Genomic DNA, 19,064 nt, shown 5'->3' on the forward strand with positions numbered 1-19,064 from the left:
TTATTGATTTTTTTTTTTTTTTTTTTTTTTTTTTTTTTTTTTTTACTAAAGAAGATTTGGTTTTTATTGATACAAATTTACTTATATATTTTGTATTGATAAGATTGATAAAATGTGTGAGTAAAAAAAAAAATAGGAGAGGAAAAAAAAAAAAAAAAACACTGTTCTAAAATGTTATAGTTTATGAGGTTATAACTCATTTTGTCTCTCCAAAAATGAAAAGATTCACCTTAGACAAATCAAGATGCTACCTTTTATGGTCAATTTACCTACACCAAAGAAGAGGTTCACTACAAGTTTTGGGAGTCACTCCTAATAGAATCTCTATGCATTAGTAAGTAGAGCAAGATTATAATATTACTCTAAACATTTTGGAGGCCCTGTGCTAGCTATTAAAAATAAGATTATTATGCATAATTTCATTGTGTAAAATATACTCCGTATTTCATTAATTATCATACTTCGTATTAACATTGACTTCCACAATTTAAAAATATGTAAAGTATACAAGTTTTTTTTTTTTGACAAGGTAAAGTATAAAGATTAGAATAATTACTAAACACAAAATGAATACTCGTATGAGTCATATCTTTTAAGGCCCGTTGGTCACCAGTTCACCACTATACAAGTATACATGCCCTTATCGACGACAAGCAACATCAAATATTATTCCCAACGCTTAAAAATGGTATTGAGACTGCAACCTTGTATTTTAATCCATTCACCAACAAACTCAATTGGCCTCACCTCAAAACTAAGACCTCACTCACTTCCCAATTCCTCTCATTTTCATGTATTTGCTGCCAAAATGTCCTCTGTTGCTCATGTTCCTTCATCTCCTCCTAAAATCATTGATTCCCACCTCCATGTTTGGGCTTCTCCACAACAGGTTAATCCCTTTTTTTGCATTTGTCCTGAATTTTCTTCATTATTTTTCAGATAATTCAAGGGTTTAATTTTAATGTTTTTATTACTTGTATATAATTTATTTACTGAAAAAGGCTGCAGAGAAATACCCTTATTTCCCAGGCCAAGAACCCACCTTACCTGGACATGCTGAATTCTTGCTTGAGGTACAATTCCCAGGTTATGTACTTCAATCAATGACTTCTTACATAATTTGTGATGTTTTGATCAATTCAATTTCGGGTTTGGTACCACCCCGAAGATTATAACCAACTAAGTTAGTTTACATCCACGCAATATTTTGATCATAGCTTAAACTTTGAGTGGGTATTATATTTGCAAAGAATGTAGATTATTAAAGTATTGAGATTTTGGTATAATTGTGGGAAGCGAATTCTTGTGTGAGACTGTCTCATATTGGAAAATGTCACCCCACTTGTCAATAAATTGTGTTACACTGTTACATAAACCAGATCTAGTCTATGCATTTTCATGCCTAAATAAGAGTTTTTGCATACCCCATTTTCCTTTGTTAGTGGTTTGTTTAGATGAAAATGGTGACTGATTTTATACTTTGGTTTTGACAGTGTATGGATGAAGCAGTTGTAGATGGTGCTTTGATTGTGCAGCCAATTAACCACAAATTTGATCATTCTTATGTTACAAGGTCTGTGTAAATCTATTTAAAATTTTAACATCATGCTTAGGTTAATCAGATTAAAAGTCGAGGCCTAGAATTGCAAATTTGGGCATTCATTGATGCAGCATAGTGATAACTGATTAGCAATCTAGCATAACTAGTAGCGTAACAAAGTCCTATAATGGGTGAGATTATGAAAATTCTGAGAATTAGAAAACTTCTGTATATGCAGCATAATTTTGTCATATCAACCAAAGTACCAAACTTGTACTGATATGATTTAGTTAAATTTAACCAATGGAATGGCTGTTATTACTCTATTTTCATTTTCCTCACATTGACTAGTGTTTTCCTACTTTTGTTCAGCATTTTGAAGAAATACCCCACCAAATTTGCTGGCTGTTGCCTTGCAAATCCTGCAGATGACGGAAGTGGGATTGAACAACTCGAGGATCTTGTTTCCAAGGTGACTGATCTACCTGATTTGCAAATCCTGTACCATGGTTTAAACTTCTAGTTGTCCAGTTGCCCCTGTTTACAAAATGTCGTTTCTTTGTCAGGATGGTTATTGTGCAGTTCGTTTCAATCCATACCTATGGCCATCTGGCCAGAAGGTACCCATCTTCTCAGCTTATCATATCGTTCTCTCTGATGTTCTTTCACTGTACTTAAGTACTTTAACAGTTTGACTCCTCTACTACTATGTACTTCGTAGTACTTAGTAATGTCTATGTTATATGAATTATGATATGAGATGTTTTAATTGCTGACTTCTGCAGATGACAAATAAGATAGGAAAGGCACTATTTTCGAAGGCTGGAGAGCTTGGTGTACCAGTAGGCTTCATGTGTATGAAGGTCTTACAACTTAGAGATAATGCTCGACTTTTGATGCCCATACCCCTCTTTCCTCCCTTTGTCACTCATGCTACTTCACATCTTTGTGGACATAGTTGTCTTTATTTGGAACAGCAAGAAATGAATTTATTTACAATTAGTGACATCTATTTACTCAATGTTGAACTTCCAGGGTCTAAATCTGCATTTTTCTGAGATTGAGGAACTGTGTACAGAATACCCCAGAACTCCTGTGCTAATCGATCATATGGGTTTCTGCAAGCCACCAACGTAATGTTGTCAGTCTATTTCTTCAAAAGTAACTTCAACTTTTTTTTTTTTTCGATTGCTAAAACCTGGACTTCTTGTGTTTGTATTGCAGTAATGACGATGAAAGTTTGGCCTTCTCTAATCTGTTGAAGTTATCTCATTTTCCACAGGTGAAATTTGGGTAGTTGTACATGAAAATTTGGTCTCATATGTCTTCTTAAACATTCATAGGTGTATTGCTATGTTACTTAAACTCACCTCAAGTAACCATCATACCATACATGGAACCTTGCACGTCGTATGGAAACTCGCACTTCATTCTATAGACAAATAATATTGAATTATTTATATAATACCCAAGTCTGACACTTGGACACGAGCATGCGAGGTTAACATAGTTTTACTGTTACCACAAAAATTGCACTTCATTCTAGACCAAGAAGCATACCAACTCAACCATCATCTGCTAGTTAACCACTACTGCTCTTTTTCTAATTTTCTCTGTTGACATTCCAGTGATTTCAATGAAAGTTTGTTCTGATTGTTGAAATGTATGGAGTGATAAACATGGCATTCTCATTGCTCATAATCATTTGTTTGACTATTCAGTCTGAATTTGTCAAATTATCAGGTTCATGTAAAATTCAGTGCCTTGTTCAGGATTTCGAGAGAGGCATTTCCATACCAGGACTTGTCTTCTCCATTCTCTCAAATCATTTCAAGTTTTGGTGCTGATAGAATTATGTGGGGCAGGTATGATATGTTTTCGATCATGCTAGATCAATGGATGTGGTTAGAAACCAGCAAAGCAGTCTAAATTTCAATAACAATTTATCAATTGCAGTGACTTTCCATTTGTGGTTTCCGAATGTGGTTACAAAGAAGCAAAAGAAGCCGTGTCTCTAATAGCTAAGCAAGCGAACATGACAGCTTCGGAGTTGAATTGGATAATGGGTGGAACAATCATGAAGCTATTTCCAGGCCATTGGATTTCTTCCTAAAGCTTAGTCAAGGTGTCTATACGTTTTCTAGGAGCTACATAGGGCTTGAAATCCTTGAATGCTAGGTTTGAAGTTCAAGATCTAGGTCAGCTCGATACAATTGTTGCTTTTACTCCGCTCTTTGGTAATGTTTTCAACAAGCACTGTTAGGAGTTAGGACTTGCTATTATTAGCTTATCTATTTTTGAAATTATGCGAAATGTTTGGACTTATAGGCCCGTTCATATTTACTGAATTGAGCTGAACTGAACTGAACTGAACTGAACTGATTGGAGCTGAATTGAACTGAACTAAACTGATTGGAACTGAACTGAACTGAATTGAATTGAGCTGAAATGAATATTTTATGTGAGAGGGAAATTAAGAGCTGAACTGAACTGAACTGATTGGAACTGAACTGATTGGAGCTGAACTGAACTGAAATTAAGTAAATGTGAACAGGCCCTAAGTCGTGTAAAAATTAATTATGTGCATTTAGACAAACCTATAGAGTACATTGTATATCATGAGCCAAATTCAATGGATTTCGAGTTCCACTTGTTTGAGCCAAATTTAATTGATTTCGAGTTATGCTGGTTTGATACTCACAAATGAGTATTCTTATTGAATCCCAACAATCCAAATTCACAAATGAGTTAAATCGGGCAAAATGGTCAAAAAAGAGCTCAAGAGCCAAATTTACTTTATTTTGAGTTTTGCTTGTTTAATGTCAAATAAAAAAACAAATTAAAAAAAAAGGTGTTTCGCTGGTTTGATACTCAAAACTACAGAGTAATATTGATTTCTAACAAGGTTTATTCATATATTCATTATCTTTGAGCTTATTAAACCTTATTGAAACTTGTTATTAGATTTTATTATACTTAAGGCATGTTCTCTTCAGCTTAAGTTCAGTTCAGTCCAGTTCCCAATATCCTCCTCTTATAAAATATTCCGTTCAATTCAGTTCAATCAATCAAATAGGTCCTTAAAATGACCTTAATTAAATTTTAGGAAATTTGCAAAAAACCACCTTTTAAATCTTGTTTTTTGCATTTAACCATCTTTTAAAAAAATGTTGCAATAAACCACCAATTTTAAAAATTTTGTTGCAATTTACCACCAATTCAATGTAAAACAATTGATAAATTTGGCTAAAAAAGTGGTAATTTGCAACAAAATTTTTGAAATTGGTGGTCTTTTGCAACATTTTTTTTTAAAAGGTGGTTATTTGCAAAAAACAAGATTTAAAAGGTGGTTTTTTGCAAAATTTCCTAAATTTTAAAAAGAGCTATAAAGATATACCAATATCCTTATTAAACACCGGACAATCCAAGATGTTTAATCTACAACCACCCTCGACGGTCCCTCAAACCACCCGTAATTGACCACCAAACCAACTAATTACTCATTTACTCGAAGAACGCCCAGCAACAGAAATTAAAATTAACCCCTTCAAAAAAAAAGGAATGCATCGTTCTTCTCTGCAATCATCATGCAACTCTGTTGTACGCATCACTGGTAATCTCTATCTTCCCAAGAATCTCTTCTTCTTCCACTCTTCTTCTTCTTCAATCAACCCACAAAAACCACCATCATCACAACAACATAAACGATCAACAAATGACCCAGAAACCCAAAATGCCATACGATTATTCTCAAGAACCCTAATTGCTTCCCCAAATCGAGTCCAAAAGCTAATTTCCTCTCAATCAGACCCTCTTTTAGCCAAAGAAATCTTCGATTTAGCTTCTCGTCAACCCAATTTTCGTCATTCTTACTCCACTTATCACACTCTAATTCTCAAATTAGGAAATGCCCGCCAATTCTCTCTCATGGAAAAGCTTCTTCTTGAGCTCAAACGCCTTCGTTATCCCACCACCCCAGGCTTATTTTCGAGCTTAATTTGCATTTATGGCGATGCCCAGATGCCTGAAAAGGCCCTTAAGATGTTCTATAGCATCGTAGAGTATGATTGTAAGCCGACCTCGAAACACCTGAATCATGTTCTTGCTATTCTAGTGGCACAAAGGAATTTTCTTAGGCCTGCTTTTGATCTTTTTAGGATTGCAAGTAAGTATGAAGTGACCCCAAATGTGAAATCTTACAACATTTTGATGAGGGCATTCTGTGGTAATGATGAATTAAGTGTTGCCTATAAGCTGTTCAATGAAATGCTTAAGAGAGAAGTTTTGCCTGATGTTGAATCTTATAGGATTTTGATGCAGGCATTGTGTAGGAAGAGTCAAGTGACAAAAGCTATGGATTTGTTGGATGATATGCTTAATAAGGGTTTCGTGCCCGATACTTTGAGCTATACTAGTTTGTTGAATAGTTTGTGTAGGAAGAAGAAGCTTAAGGAGGCTTATAAGTTGCTATGCAGGATGAAAGTTAAAGGGTGTAACCCAAATATAATACATTATAACACGGTTATGTTGGGTTTGTGTAGAGAGGGGCGTGCACACGAGGCCATCAAGATTTTGGATGATATGAATTCGAATGTATGTTTGCCAAATTTGGTGTCCTATCGAACATTGGTTGGTGGTTTGGTTGATCAAGGGATGTATGATGAAGCGAAGAAGTACTTGGAGGAAATGATCTCGAAAGGTTGTTCCCCACATTTTTCAATCACACATTCTTTGATTAAAGGTTTGTGTAATGTGGGTAGGATAGAAGGAGCTTTTGAGGTGCTTGGAGAGCTTCTTAAACATGGTGAAGCACCATATATTGGTACTTGGCAAGAAGTCATACCGCGAATTGCTCAGGCAGAGGAGACGGAAAGATTGGATGGATTGTTGGATGAGGTGATTAAGGTTGATATAAAACCTCATACAAAGATAATTGAGGTGGGAGCTGCTTTGGAGGAGTATTTGGTAAAAAAGATACAAGAAAATTATAAGAAAGCTTAAGTTTTAATTTCATGTGCAAACCTTCTAGGTGAGGATACAAAGAAACAATGTCGAATTGTCGATTCATTGGCCATTGGCCTTGTTTGGTACAGTACTTGTGTAACAAAAGAAAAGTGATTAATTGTTAAAATTTTGCATTGAAAAGGATGACAAAATAAACAGATCAAGTGAAAATAATGGAGGAAGTATCAATTATAATTCCTATTTTAAAAAATTAATTAGTGAGTAGTGCGGGCGTTGTCCCGGGTTGTTACTTTTATAATTGTACAATGGGAGTATTTTTTTTTATAGATTTTGTATTTTGCAATTGTACAATTGAAGTTTTTTTTTTTTTTTTAAAAGGATTTGTGTATTTTGAAAATGTCATTGTCAATTGTAACACGGGAATTGAATGAAATAGCAATGTACGTACAACGCCTACCCGTCTTTTTATTTTTTTTCTTTGAATGAATGTGTGTGTTTTTTTTTAAAAATAATTAAAGTATGTGGTTTATACTTATAAATTTCTTTTTCATGTTTGTAACATGCTTAATAATTGACTTAGATGGTTGAAAAGTCAATTTTGTTATAAGTTGTAAATTGTAATGATGTTATTATTCATTCAGTGAAATCAACTCCTTTCCATATTGCTCTCATCTCTCTCTCTAACACTCTAATCACTGCTATTCTCATTGGTGAATATGGTGATCGAATGAATACTCTCGAAGAATCCTTGCTTTTTTCTGAGCTCATCAATCCTGATTCTCATTAGGTAAATTTGTTCGATTAAGTAATCAAATTAGTCTTTTCTCGATCATGGATTTCTGGACATTTTGGTGGTTCTACGTCTTCCTAACGGTTGACAAAATCATCTTCACGATCATCGCGGAGTCGGAAGTTGGGGTTGACAAGGATTGGGGGGTTTTCTTCGTTGCTTCCTTTGTTTCTTTAGGTTTATCTCTTATCACAAACTTTTAAATAAAACGGATGTTCAGTAAATTACTGATGAACATCCGTTATAAAGTGACAATAAAATGCGTAAAAGTTATACTAAAACGCACAAAAGTTACTCTGACATATATAAGAGTTATTTATGCTTCATTGATAAATTTGACAAAAGTGACACTAAATTTGACAAAAGTGACATTAAATTTGACAAAAGTGAACCCGATTTACAATAAATTACTGAAAACCGGGTGTACACAAAAGTGATTGATCTCTTATTTTCACACTCATCTACAAAAATTTGAGGTAGAGTAGAACTAATTTTAAAAATATTTTTATTGTTTAAGAGTGACACTGTTAGTTAAGTGTTGTTTAGGGCTTATCTTCGAATGATTTTAGGTGCGTTACATTGATGTAATTTGACACATTTCATCAGTATAATATATGGTATTAGTACCTTAGTTTATTTTACAGCATAATTATTTTAACAGTCTGCAGTTCCTCTTCTCCCCTTTATATTATCAGATATAAGGTTCAGATAAAGCTCGTAAAGGTAAACTATAAAGGGCCTCAATAATATTTTGTTGATGCCAGATTTTAATTTTGTTCATTCATAATTGTGCAATTGTGCAATCTAGTCTATTTGTTGAAGTCATCCTACACATGAATTACTTGAGTTTTCATTGTCGAGTTTTTATTTGCGTAACTCGGTTTGATCGGTACACGTGTTAATGTGAACAATATTTTTAATAATCAATAGGAAATTTCCATTGATATCATTATTAAACACTTGAATTTAATTACCAGGATTCAGGTACCCGACTGCCAGCCCATGACCCGATTTCAACAAATTTCTAATAGTGTGATAACGAACACATACCAATTGACATGATAAGTATTTTTCAAAACTTGCATTAGTACCCAACTAATTAAATCGGGTCAGCAGGCCAGATCAAAAGGGACAGGTAGTTTTGAACACCCTTAGTCGATGGGAGATGCGGATGCATGAATCTCAAAACCAAGATTTCTAATAGATAAATTTTCATTCTGCAACTGCTATTCATTTAAAAAGCTCAGCTCAGTATGTACAAGAACACTACAGTGACTACACGGGATACATAAGCTTGCCTAAACACTATATCAGCTCTTCTATCAACCCTTCCATGAACAGGTAAAACAGGGTAATTGGCCTGAAAATCAATGAATTCCCAATAAGAGGGAAAAGGGCTTTACAAAAAAAAACTGTACACCTCTTAAAAGACCTAAAGAAAACAAAAATTAGGTACAGCAATGAATACATTTTTTTTTTAAAAAAAAAAAAGCTAATCATCTATCCTTTGAATCTCGCCCATCATGATACGGTTGCTAGTAACCTTGAAGCCTAGAAGTGCTGGATCAATCTGCCTTCCTTTTTTCCCTTTCTTCTTCCCACTCTTACCCTGGGCATCAGCCAATTCTGAGGCACCTGTCACGTGAGAATCAGGCTGAGGCGGCTTCTTAGCATTACTCTTTAACATGTCTATGAATGATGTCTCTGAAACATCAGAGTCGCTACAAGAATTAGTTCGTCTGAAACGCATATCCTTCTTGATAGAGGTATCAGGAGCTTGTGCAGCTGCGTTTTCCCGTCTTCCACCTAAAATGTCTATGTATCAGCATCACAGTATAAACTAACACTAAGAAAAAGAAAACCACAGAGATCCTCCATGCAGTGTCTTCAATGTAAACATCTATAACCTGAACATGTCTCCTCAGATCAGCAGGGTATGAATCAAGCTCTGGTTTGTAGCAAGAGTGATTAACAGTCCTCACTAGAGAGGAAGACAACAGACAACTACTATGATATTAATTCGAACATAACTGCTATGTCCTATAAAGAATGATGTGAATAGATACAGCATATAATTACTCCGTACCCCAATAACATTCCTTTAAAAATTTGATTCTGGTGTATCTTAGTAATCTATCAATCGAAGAAATGAGTACCACCCCCAAAGCTTTTACCAATTAATCTAGTTGACACCCACACATTTCATTAGTTTACACAACTTGTAATTTTACACTATTCACACAGTCCCCTTTCACTATCTTTTGTGGTTTACAAGCAAGGACAACCAGAGTCATGTAAGCTTTTGTTAAATTGGTCCCAATGCATACTTTCAAAATGTCAACTATATATAAATTTAAGTGATATAAGTAATTTATGATATTGATGGTCAAAAGTTGTGCTTTGAGAGGCATTAAAGTCAAATCGTGTTTTGAAAAAAGGATAAAAAAGGGCAACACTTGTATATAATAGCTCGTTCTACCCATGCACAACTCCTAAACATCCAACCAAATTCCAGGAAAGATTAATAAAAAGCTTATACTGTGTTTTAGGCCAAAGATAATATTAGCAAACATGGAAACCAGAGCCACTCAAACAGATCTCCAAGATTCCAATTCATAAACTTAATTAAGTGCAACAGTATACATACCATCAGGATTTCCAATAGATGAGCTCATTCCTTTAGTGGGAGCATCGATTGTTAGATAAGAGATCCCCTCCTGAGATGACAAAGGGCGAGATACAGGTGGACGTTTAAACATGACATTTTCTGAACCTCTGGAAAGAACAGTAGGTATCCTGCATCACAAATACATATTTAAGGGGGAAAAACTTTCAACAATAAGTGCTAAAAGGAGTCTACTAGAACAAAGAAACAATCAGATTGACTAAAAAGCAGAGCAATTACTATCAATAGAATCAAGTCCTCTCTTCTTATAACACCATAACCAGACATCAATATTATACAAAAACCCTAAACAGCATAGTTCTGGTCCCAAAAATTGCACACAGACACACAAAGATTGCACACAGGGGAAACAAAGTATTTTTTGGAAGAAAATTCAGTCTATGAATGTTAAGGGGAGCTTGTCCAATACAACTCTGAACTTTACTGATCCAACTCAGAGGTTGTATGGGCCCAGGACCATAAAATAATTGCTGCACATTCCCTAGAGAATTAGAGATTTTTGTGCTCAACTCACCACCATGACCCCAAACAGTTCTTCCCTTCAAAGTTAAATAATCTTATGTAAACATCTATAGGGGGGTGAGCATCATGGAACTCAACTTGCCACCATGATTTTTTCTCAGCTAAACATCAAATAATATCCAAGGGTTGCTTAAACCAAAAACAACAAAATGTGGGCTAAAACTAAGGTTACAAAGAGATAGAAAAGGCAACTTATAGATGGCAATAGTAGATATTAAGAGCAAGAGGATAAAAGGAGGGAAATCATAATTCAAGCACGCTAAAACATCAAGAGGAAAAGGCAAATTCAGTTGAAAGCTCTTACAACAAAAGAGCAGAAGATGAAAGTCTAATTTCAATTTCTTTTCTCTAATCTCATTTAAATGTACACAGTTTCAGTATATTTAACATGCCCTTCACTGTAAGATACAAACTAATGCAATAGATTCCATAGTGGTCAACTGCCAACTAAACCACATGGTAACCTAACCAGCAATTTGATTTGTATATTTATCTACCAAAGCACCTGAATAATATCAGCTCTTCTGGTCTCCTCTTAGCTCTTGCCTCGTCATATACAGTTAAAGCAGCAAATTGTACTTCAGAGCAAGACCTTGCTCTGCATACCTTCTCCTATGGCAACAAACTTTGATTATTTAATTTAGGAAAAATTGTGGGTAACTACCATTCACATCTCACTTTCCACAAACAACCATGTATTATATTTCTTTAACAACCATCTTTTTACAAAATTATTTACAAATATTACAATTTGATGATTTCTCCAAGCGCCATTAATAGCCACAAAGACACACTTCCTTCCCTTTTCCATCCCACACACTAATGGGCCTGAATATCTAGATTTTACGTCATGTTTTAGGTCTCTAAAACAGTCAAATGGTAGTGGTAAAGACAATGAAGCAAACTGATTTAAAAAAAGGATTATTTTCCCTTCAAATTATCCAAGATTGCACCCCTCTTAAAGCAATCACTACCAATGTGTCACCTAAACATCTGAGTTCAGGCCAAGCAGAATTCTGAAGAGAATAAGATAATATCCATCAAAGTGACCACATTGACAACATGGATGGCAATCTAACCAAAACACAGATCCAAGCCTGGCACATAGTGCATCATGATAGCGATCTTGTTAATCTACTTCCAATCTTCGTCAAAAACAATATTATACATAAAAATCCAGTTATTACAATTCCACCAGCATAAAACAGTAATAATAACCATTAATAACCGTTCAGATACATTACCTATCAACCTCCTCAGTAAAGGAATTAGATCGCCCAATTTTATCATTGTAGAATCCTCCTTGTCCAGCTGCAAGCAACAGAAACCACATTTACTTCCGACTCTGAAAATTTTGGAACCATTAGTATTAGTAAATCTCAGAAAATTTACCAGCAACACCAATAGAGCCCTGCCTGTTAATGGAACTAGATGGTATCTCCCTCCCATCCAATGCTGTAACTCCATGCTGCTTTGAAATATTCTCAGGATTCTCCATCAACGAACCCTTCACCATATCTTCAATTTTGGGAGCCCACTTCTTTCCCTCCACCTCAGAGAATTCACGATCAATATAAGTGTTACCACCCATATCAGAATTAGGGTACCTCAGCGAAGAACTTCTACTGATTCCAGTGTATATAGCATCTCCATCCATAACTATTCCAGAGTTGGATCGACCAGTCAATCTCCCACTATTGTCAAAACCACCAGCCTGCTCATCAGCCAGTCGGAGCTGAGTTTGTTCAGCTGCCATATTGACAAAGGATGGAACAGCAGCAGGATTGGCTAAACCAACATCACGCTCATGGGCAAGGTTAAACATATGGTCATTAGAGCTAGGCCCAGAAAAAAATGCAGGAGTTCTTCTCTCCAAACCTTCATTCAAACTTAGGGGTTGTGTTGGTTGATTGTTAGATTTCTGATGCAGCAGTTCCATGAGCAATCTCTTTGAGTTATCTTCATCAAGTTGTTGCTCTCTCTTCTGTTGTTCAGCATTAAGATGCAGCTGTTGGATATGGGATTCCATCCAATCATTTGACAAGCGATTATCACTGTCAGGCCAGCGGCCCTCGCCATCAAAATGAGAAGCATTAAATTCATTAGGAACAAAAGAGTGATGAGGATGATGAGAATGGGTGCCAGAACCTAATGAGCCCAGTTGACCTGCAGAGTGTAGATGATTGTTAGGATCTTGAATATCCAAACCCTGCAGTCGAGCCATAGCATTAGCCATTTCCATGTTAACACCAGGACCTCCACCTTGCATAGACATTGCACGTTCGTACTGTAATGTCCCAGGGTCATATAACCCTCTTTTCAATCGCTCCTGCATTTGAAGGTTCCGTTCCAATTCTCTTAGCTGCTGCTCCTCCTCCTGCTGTGCCCTTCGCTGCTGCTGCAGCATATCTAGAGGGCTAAACGGAGGTGGGCTGAATGCAGCAGAATGAGCTCGTTGAGAGGCCACAGGGTTGCGAAGAAATTGCTCTGCTTCTTCCACTGGCCAACCTGAGCCAATTGATCTTCCCTCCCCCAGTTCCAGTTGCTGCCTGAGGCCCATTGACATCTGCCGAGCCTGTAATTGCTCCTGCTGAAGCAATTGTTGAGACAGAAATTGTTCATGCCGTGTGTGCTGCATCAGTTCCAAGAGATCAGCCTGGCGATCATGATGAGTTACCTGGCCTAACTTCGCCTGTATTAGTTGTTCCAAGTAAGGATCATTGTGCCTTGAAGGCTGATGCAAATGGGTTTGGGAATCACGTAGAAGATGCTGCTTCAGCAACATCTGATCCAAGCCTGAACTAGGATCCATATGAGATTGAGCAAAGCCAGGCTCACGACCATGAATAAACTGCTCAAGGATTAGTTGCCTAGCCTGGGACTGCTGCTCCTGCAAGAGAATTTGCTGAAGCTGTTGTTGTTGCTGCTGCTGCTGCTGCGGCTGCAATTGATGACTTTGATGTTGTTGGATCTCCAGCTGTCGTTGGAGCTCCAACTGCCGCTGTTGCTGGAGAGCCAAGATGTGTTCAACCTCAGACAAAGATTGATTTGACAACTGGTGATGAAGTGATCCTCGGCCAGGGACTTGTTCTAGAGGTGACTCATTCAAGTGATTTCGTTGAGACAAGATATTTCTCTGTTGGATATGCTGCTGCTGAAGTTGTCTTGACATTAACTGCTCAGCTAATTCACGGTGATTGGATTCTTGATCAAGGTGAGAAAAATGTTGGCTCTCCAATGCATCTCCAAACATGTTAGAATTAGAAATAGGACCTTTATCATAGAAATTAGGCCACGATTCCTCATTATTTTGATCAGAAAGGCCACCAAAAGGAGCATTCCTCCCAGGAGAATGACCCATAAGATGACCAGGCATACCCATGGTAGAGGGCATACTTGAAGGTTGGGCTTGCCTGTTTGAATTACTTTCAAGTTCAGACCACAACAATCCAAAAGGGTGCAGCTTATCATCTTTCTGAACTGGCATGCCAGTTTCTTTAGCTTCATTTGGATGTGTATGATAACCAACATGATTTGTCACAGGCCCATCAGCACTTCTCAAACGTCTCCCAACAGGGTTACCACCACTCCCAGCCGTCCCTGGTCTTCCAGGAAATACAATCTCTGCAGCACAAGCAAGGAGATGGTGTTAACATTATAAAGTCACATTCACCAACAAACACGTGATAAAAAACTAAACACAGAAAGGCGATTCTTAAAGCAATACCTTCATCTTGAGCAGAAGAATCATGGAAACCTTTCCCTTCAGAAAAAGCATGTTGTGCTAAAACATCATGCTCAAACATTCGAGTGTGAGCTGATTGATTTGAATGATTGTCCAACTCTGACAACCGCCAAGTTTGGTTATTTAAAGCGGACACATCATTCATCTCTGAGGTGGATGTGGACCCTCCAGGGTTATCAATCTTAGAACTTAAATCTGAATTGATACCAAGCCCTTCTTGAGCATTCAAATGTGGCATTACATCACCCAACTCATGAAAGGGGGCATGTTCTGGAGCATCTGCCAAGCGCACTGGTAAGTCAAGGCCGAAAAATCCTTGTTCAAACCATGAGATGATGTCAACACCAAGAAATGGACCCTGTATCTCTCCCTGAGGATCACGGTAATATAAGCTTAACTCCTCAGGTGGTACACCATCACTAACACGATTACCATTTCTCTCACTCTGGGCATACAACAAACTGTTACCCCGACTATCTTCAAGAGATTCTGACAAAAACAATGAGTTAGAATCATCGGGAAGGTTAGAACTAATATCAAAAGTAGCACGGTCAATCTCAGCAGCTTTGAGGGGAGTGATTTGGTAATTTTCATCATCAGTCTGTGCTGCATCAGCAATTCTTGAGACTGCTGACATTGGTCCCTCGGATTCCATGTTCCAGCCTTTGAATTCTACAGCATATTGAGCATTTTTCCCTAAAACATGTAGCAATATTTAACTTAGAAATGACATTCACACAATATTCTTTTGAAAGATACACAAACATGAAGATGAAAGTGAGGAACCTCACCATCAGCCTGACGAGGTTTACCACTTGCTGAATCGTGGAAACTGATATCCTCCCCATCAATAGGAGGAAAGGCATCCTGGTCTTCATCAAGAGGATCCATGTTGCCAATACCTGGGAAAAACATATTACTGCCATCAGGAAAAGATAGTTCATGCAGTTCCTTTTCATAACAATAAAAGTGATTGTGATTGAATTACCTGTTGCAACCTCAGAAAACTTGCCTTGTCTGTATGGATTGTATGAAGCCCCACTGCCAGTAACTTTTCCCTTCCATATATCTTTAAGTAGCGCCTGTATAAAGCATATAATATCAATAATAGCAACCGGGACATATTCAAGACTCCTAAATAGCCTATGCATAAATTTCTCATGAGAAGGGACTGTTATAATAAACAGCACAGAATAATAGCCCATAAATGCCTAATTCATTACAGGATTTAAAAGAAATAAATTATAGTTCTCACCTCTTCCTCAGCATCTGGAGCAACAAAAGCCAATGGCTCAACAGCCTCCCCCTGAGTTAAGGAGGGCACTTCTTCCATAGAATTAGGCATGGAAAAAGAAGTTCCACTGAGCTTTTGTGAGCGGTAAATGTCAAGAAGTTTAGCCCTGGGGTAATGAAACTGCTCTGCCACAAGATTTGGTTTCCCAAGAATGTGCTCATTCTTATCAACTTTGACAGTGCCACTTGTACTTCCCAGTGCAGGCTTCACAATAGGTACACCATTTGACCTCCCTCTTCCAACAGTAAATCCCATGTTAGCACCGTCCACCTTTCCTTTATCAGGGCCAAATCCAGGAGCAGCACGGAATGGAGTAGGTGCATTAGATGAAGGCTCCATTCTATGGCGAGGCCTCCACTTGTCACGCGATTCAGCATCCCGATTGCCACTCCCAGTGGATTGACCATCATTATGAGTGTCTTCCTTTTCAATATCTGTTTTCCTCTCTGATCGTGAATCCTTCTCCTTGTCATCAGGGCCCCACCTAGAAGACCATTTGCTATCACGCCTTGTTTCATGGGGAGAATTGCGATTGGTCGCATCATGCCAACGCTCAGAAGAGGGTGAGTTTCTTGCCTCTGAATTTTCCCTCACAGAAACATTTTCAACGCGGCGATCAGTTTTCCTGCGATCCCTTCTACCAAGTAACCCAGTTTCCCTTTCTTCCTCACGCCAACGCCTAGTGCTTTCATTCTCAGCAGCAAGTTTCCTCCAGTCCTTCTTGTCACTATCCTTCTGAGATGGATCCATGGAGTTTCCAAGAGACAGAGTGTTTGGGCCACGGATATCCTGTTAAAAGTAGATGAAACAACATATTCCTGTTAATGGAAAAAAGCATCTTTGACTTAAGATCAAACCCCTTAACTAGAGTCTTGTGATCATAGTTGAAATTAATTTTCCATCCAAGAAGGCAAAGAGTATCCACAAAATTCCCAATCAAAATTGACCAAAACTAGTCTTTCCCATAGCAAAGTACTACACCAACAATCAATAGCCTAGCAACTTTTTGATCCTAAACCAGTAAGAATACCCAGTCACTAGGACTAGGCAACGCCAGCCACAAAAGGTTGTAAAATAAGCTCATTGTTAAGGTAAACTTTGTAACCCTACATGACAAAGGTGTAACTTGATCACAGATAACTAGATAAGTAAAGTAAACTTAAGTACCCAATCAAAGACAAGAAAATAACATTACACCAAGAAAACAACAATACAAGTCAACTTTTTAAAAAATGGATTCAATTAAATTGAGAATAATTTGAGCCATAGAACAGAAACAAATCCATGATTTGCAAAAATCACTTTATCCTGCAATGAAACAAGATGCCTCTATGACAAAACATAGAGATGCCACAGTGACCTTTTCAAACAAGAAATGAGGAAAACTTGAATCTTTATGATAAACAAAAACCATACCGGCTTAGCATCGCTGGGTTTAGCATACAGCCATTGCGGGGACAAAGGAATGCTGTTATCAGACGCTGCTTGATCTGCAAGGATTTCACAAACACTACTTAAAACACGAGGTACAGAAAAAAATAAAAAATAAAATAAAAACAGAATCTTGATCGTGAGTAAATTAAATCCAAACCCATCACAACCATGAACTATACCTTTAACCTCATCAAGGAATCCCATAGAGACCTTTTCATCATCATATTCTAGAGAGGCTTCAAGACACATGGTAAGCATATTAGACACGTTAAAGCTTAAAACTCATAAAATCTCACAATCACCCGAAAAACCAGCTGGCAAATTTGCTTGGTGTATCAAATATAAATCAATAACTACACACAACAATCCGCCATCCCCAACAAACATATAAGCAATCATTACAATATTGGCTAACTTCAAACTGCATTCTAATACAAAATAAATTGAGTTCCATATACACAAGTTTTGGAAACAAATCGAATACGAGACACTGTTAAGTGAAACATATCCAGAAATTTCAAAGCTACTAATAGAAATCCACGGAATACACATGCTTACACAAGCAACAGCATTCAGCTAAACAAGCACCTTTTGGCAAAGCAATAATTAAACAAAAAATAAAAAGCATCGAATCAGATAGATTACATAAAAAAGAAGGATTCACATATACTAGTATATTTATACAACATTAGTACGATAATATAAAAGAAAAATCTGATCCAAAACTACAGCAATGAAACAAAAATCAAATAAAAAAAGGGGCAAATTCATTGTTCTTCAGATCGATAAGCCCTAAATTAACATATACAATACAAACTCGAAACGAAAACAAAAATCAAATCTAGAAAACATCGAAAATCAAAATTGACGACGAAAAGAAGGAAATGTTAGGGTTTACCTTTGGGAGTCGATAAAAGGAGATCGTCAGGCAGATCAATCTTACGGTCGGCCATAGTTAGGGATTGAGATCGAAATCGAAAGCTGAGATTCGATAAATTCGAGGCAATAGCAGAGAGATTCGAGGAGAAAAACAGGGAAAGAAGATTTGTGAGAACGAAAGAGAGAGATTAGGGTTTGGAAGAGTGTTGAGAGCGTTTGTTTGCAGAGGAGAGAGAAAGAACGAAGAGCGCAAAGGAAGAGAGGACGCGAAAGGGGTGAGGAGACGAGAGAGGGGGTATGGGTGGTCAGAACGGCCAAATCAATATCGAAATTTTTTTTACTTGCTTTGCTACTAATCGATAATTTTAATTTTGATTTTGTTGGAGGTTTTTTTTCTTTTTTTATAAGATTTTCATGATATCATTGTTGTTGCTGTTTGTAGTCTACTAGTCATGGAATTTTGGACCAATCCACCGCATAAATTTAGCTAGCCCGATTATATCTATCTTTTATCGTTGCTAGTCACTAAAGCCCAACAAAGTGGTCATCATCTATTCATCTCCACCTTCTAAGCGCGGAAAGTGTTGATAGATATTTTCATCTTTTGTGAAATCAGATCATGATGCGTATTATGTTTGCAGAGTATACTTTTATTTTAGAGTGTAAATATCTATTTATGGTAAAAAAAATATAAGGAGATTTGGTCTGAGATTACGTAACAAAGTAATGACATTCTGCATACGTGCTTATACCATATAATTAGCGTACCACAAAGTCTTATATGTGGCTGGTCATACCGTGTGGCCAACCATTGTAAGGATTACTTCATTAGTGTAATAGGGGTTACTTGGTCAGTGTTAAAAGGATTAATTGGTCAGTGTTAAAGGGATTACTTGGTCATTGTAATATGGGTTACTCAATCAGTGTTATAAGGGTTACTCGGTCAATATTACAAGAGTTACTTTTTTTTTTATAAGTGGTCACACGATGCGGCCAACCACGCACAAGACGAGTTGTTAACATACTTGGGGTATAATTTTTTTATTTTTTTTAAATAAGCAAGATTAAGGGTGCATTCGGTAGTTTTGAGTAGTTTTTCAAGTAACTTTTAATGGTTTGTCAAACCATTAGTTGATAGATAAAATATGAGTGTTTAGCAATGTAATGATAGCGTTAGAGTTTAGTAGTTGAAATAGCTTTTATGAAAAT

At 36.9% G+C, this 19,064-nt stretch overlaps 3 protein-coding genes across 8 annotated transcripts; 2 read left to right on the forward strand and 1 right to left on the reverse strand.

Annotated features, from left to right (window-relative positions):
* Positions 1 to 645: 645 nt before the first annotated feature.
* Positions 646 to 3,853, forward strand: LOC145601440 (uncharacterized). 3 transcript variants are annotated; one of them, XM_081657462.1, is made up of 10 exons: positions 646 to 889; positions 1,002 to 1,073; positions 1,494 to 1,573; positions 1,913 to 2,012; positions 2,107 to 2,160; positions 2,326 to 2,403; positions 2,576 to 2,673; positions 2,765 to 2,822; positions 3,313 to 3,405; positions 3,497 to 3,633. In XM_081657462.1, exons 1-9 carry the CDS (start codon positions 686 to 688, stop codon positions 3,385 to 3,387), a joined length of 819 nt encoding a protein of 272 aa, XP_081513588.1. In that variant the 5' UTR covers positions 646 to 685; the 3' UTR covers positions 3,388 to 3,405; positions 3,497 to 3,633. The 3 variants fall into 3 exon arrangements, with proteins under 3 accessions (XP_081513588.1, XP_081513587.1, XP_081513589.1); XM_081657461.1 differs by having other exon boundaries at positions 648 to 889; positions 3,284 to 3,405; positions 3,497 to 3,853; XM_081657463.1 differs by having other exon boundaries at positions 845 to 889; positions 1,002 to 1,086; positions 3,284 to 3,405; positions 3,497 to 3,853.
* Positions 3,854 to 4,902: 1,049 nt separating this feature from the next.
* LOC145602373 (uncharacterized) lies at positions 4,903 to 7,275 on the forward strand. The gene has a single exon (XM_081658568.1). It carries the CDS (start codon positions 5,102 to 5,104, stop codon positions 6,539 to 6,541), a length of 1,440 nt encoding a protein of 479 aa, XP_081514694.1. The 5' UTR covers positions 4,903 to 5,101; the 3' UTR covers positions 6,542 to 7,275.
* Positions 7,276 to 8,473: 1,198 nt separating this feature from the next.
* Positions 8,474 to 18,191, reverse strand: LOC145600128 (uncharacterized). Of its 4 annotated transcripts, none has more exons than XM_081656019.1 (11): positions 17,875 to 18,188; positions 17,156 to 17,203; positions 16,959 to 17,032; positions 15,504 to 16,331; positions 15,237 to 15,330; positions 15,040 to 15,150; positions 14,231 to 14,944; positions 11,896 to 14,127; positions 11,748 to 11,814; positions 9,943 to 10,091; positions 8,474 to 9,101 (listed from the first exon to the last, which is right to left on the reverse strand). In XM_081656019.1, the coding sequence occupies exons 1-11, from the start codon at positions 17,927 to 17,929 to the stop codon at positions 8,788 to 8,790; spliced, it is 4,686 nt and encodes a 1,561-aa protein (XP_081512145.1). In that variant the 5' UTR covers positions 17,930 to 18,188; the 3' UTR covers positions 8,474 to 8,787. The 4 variants fall into 4 exon arrangements, 3 of the variants coding, with proteins under 3 accessions (XP_081512145.1, XP_081512144.1, XP_081512146.1); XM_081656018.1 differs by having other exon boundaries at positions 17,156 to 17,212; XR_014104243.1 differs by lacking the exon at positions 8,474 to 9,101 and adding an exon at positions 11,009 to 11,115 and having other exon boundaries at positions 9,957 to 10,091; positions 17,156 to 17,212; positions 17,875 to 18,191.
* Between the last annotated feature and the right edge of the window lie 873 nt (positions 18,192 to 19,064).

The sequence above is a fragment of the Chenopodium album genome, chromosome 21 (genome assembly GCF_948465745.1).
Source record: "Chenopodium album chromosome 21, dcCheAlbu1.1, whole genome shotgun sequence".
NCBI classification, from domain to species: Eukaryota; Viridiplantae; Streptophyta; class Magnoliopsida; order Caryophyllales; family Amaranthaceae; genus Chenopodium; species Chenopodium album.

Bases quoted from the DNA above. Each gene is read 5' to 3' on its own strand.
- LOC145600128 (XM_081656018.1), bottom strand. From the start codon at position 17,929: ATGGCCGACCGTAAGATTGATCTGCCTGACGATCTCCTTTTATCGACT. The intron at 17,033-17,155 runs GTATAGTTCATG...AAATCCTTGCAG, and splicing joins ATTCCTTGATGAGGTTAAAG to ATCAAGCAGCGTCTGATAAC. The intron at 16,332-16,958 runs GTATGGTTTTTG...TACTTTTAACAG, and splicing joins AACCCAGCGATGCTAAGCCG to GATATCCGTGGCCCAAACAC.
- LOC145602373 (XM_081658568.1), top strand. From the start codon at position 5,102: ATGCATCGTTCTTCTCTGCAATCATCATGCAACTCTGTTGTACGCATC.
- LOC145601440 (XM_081657461.1), top strand. From the start codon at position 686: ATGGTATTGAGACTGCAACCTTGTATTTTAATCCATTCACCAACAAAC. The intron at 1,074-1,493 runs GTACAATTCCCA...TGGTTTTGACAG, and splicing joins ATGCTGAATTCTTGCTTGAG to TGTATGGATGAAGCAGTTGT. The intron at 2,674-2,764 runs GTAATGTTGTCA...TTTGTATTGCAG, and splicing joins GGTTTCTGCAAGCCACCAAC to TAATGACGATGAAAGTTTGG.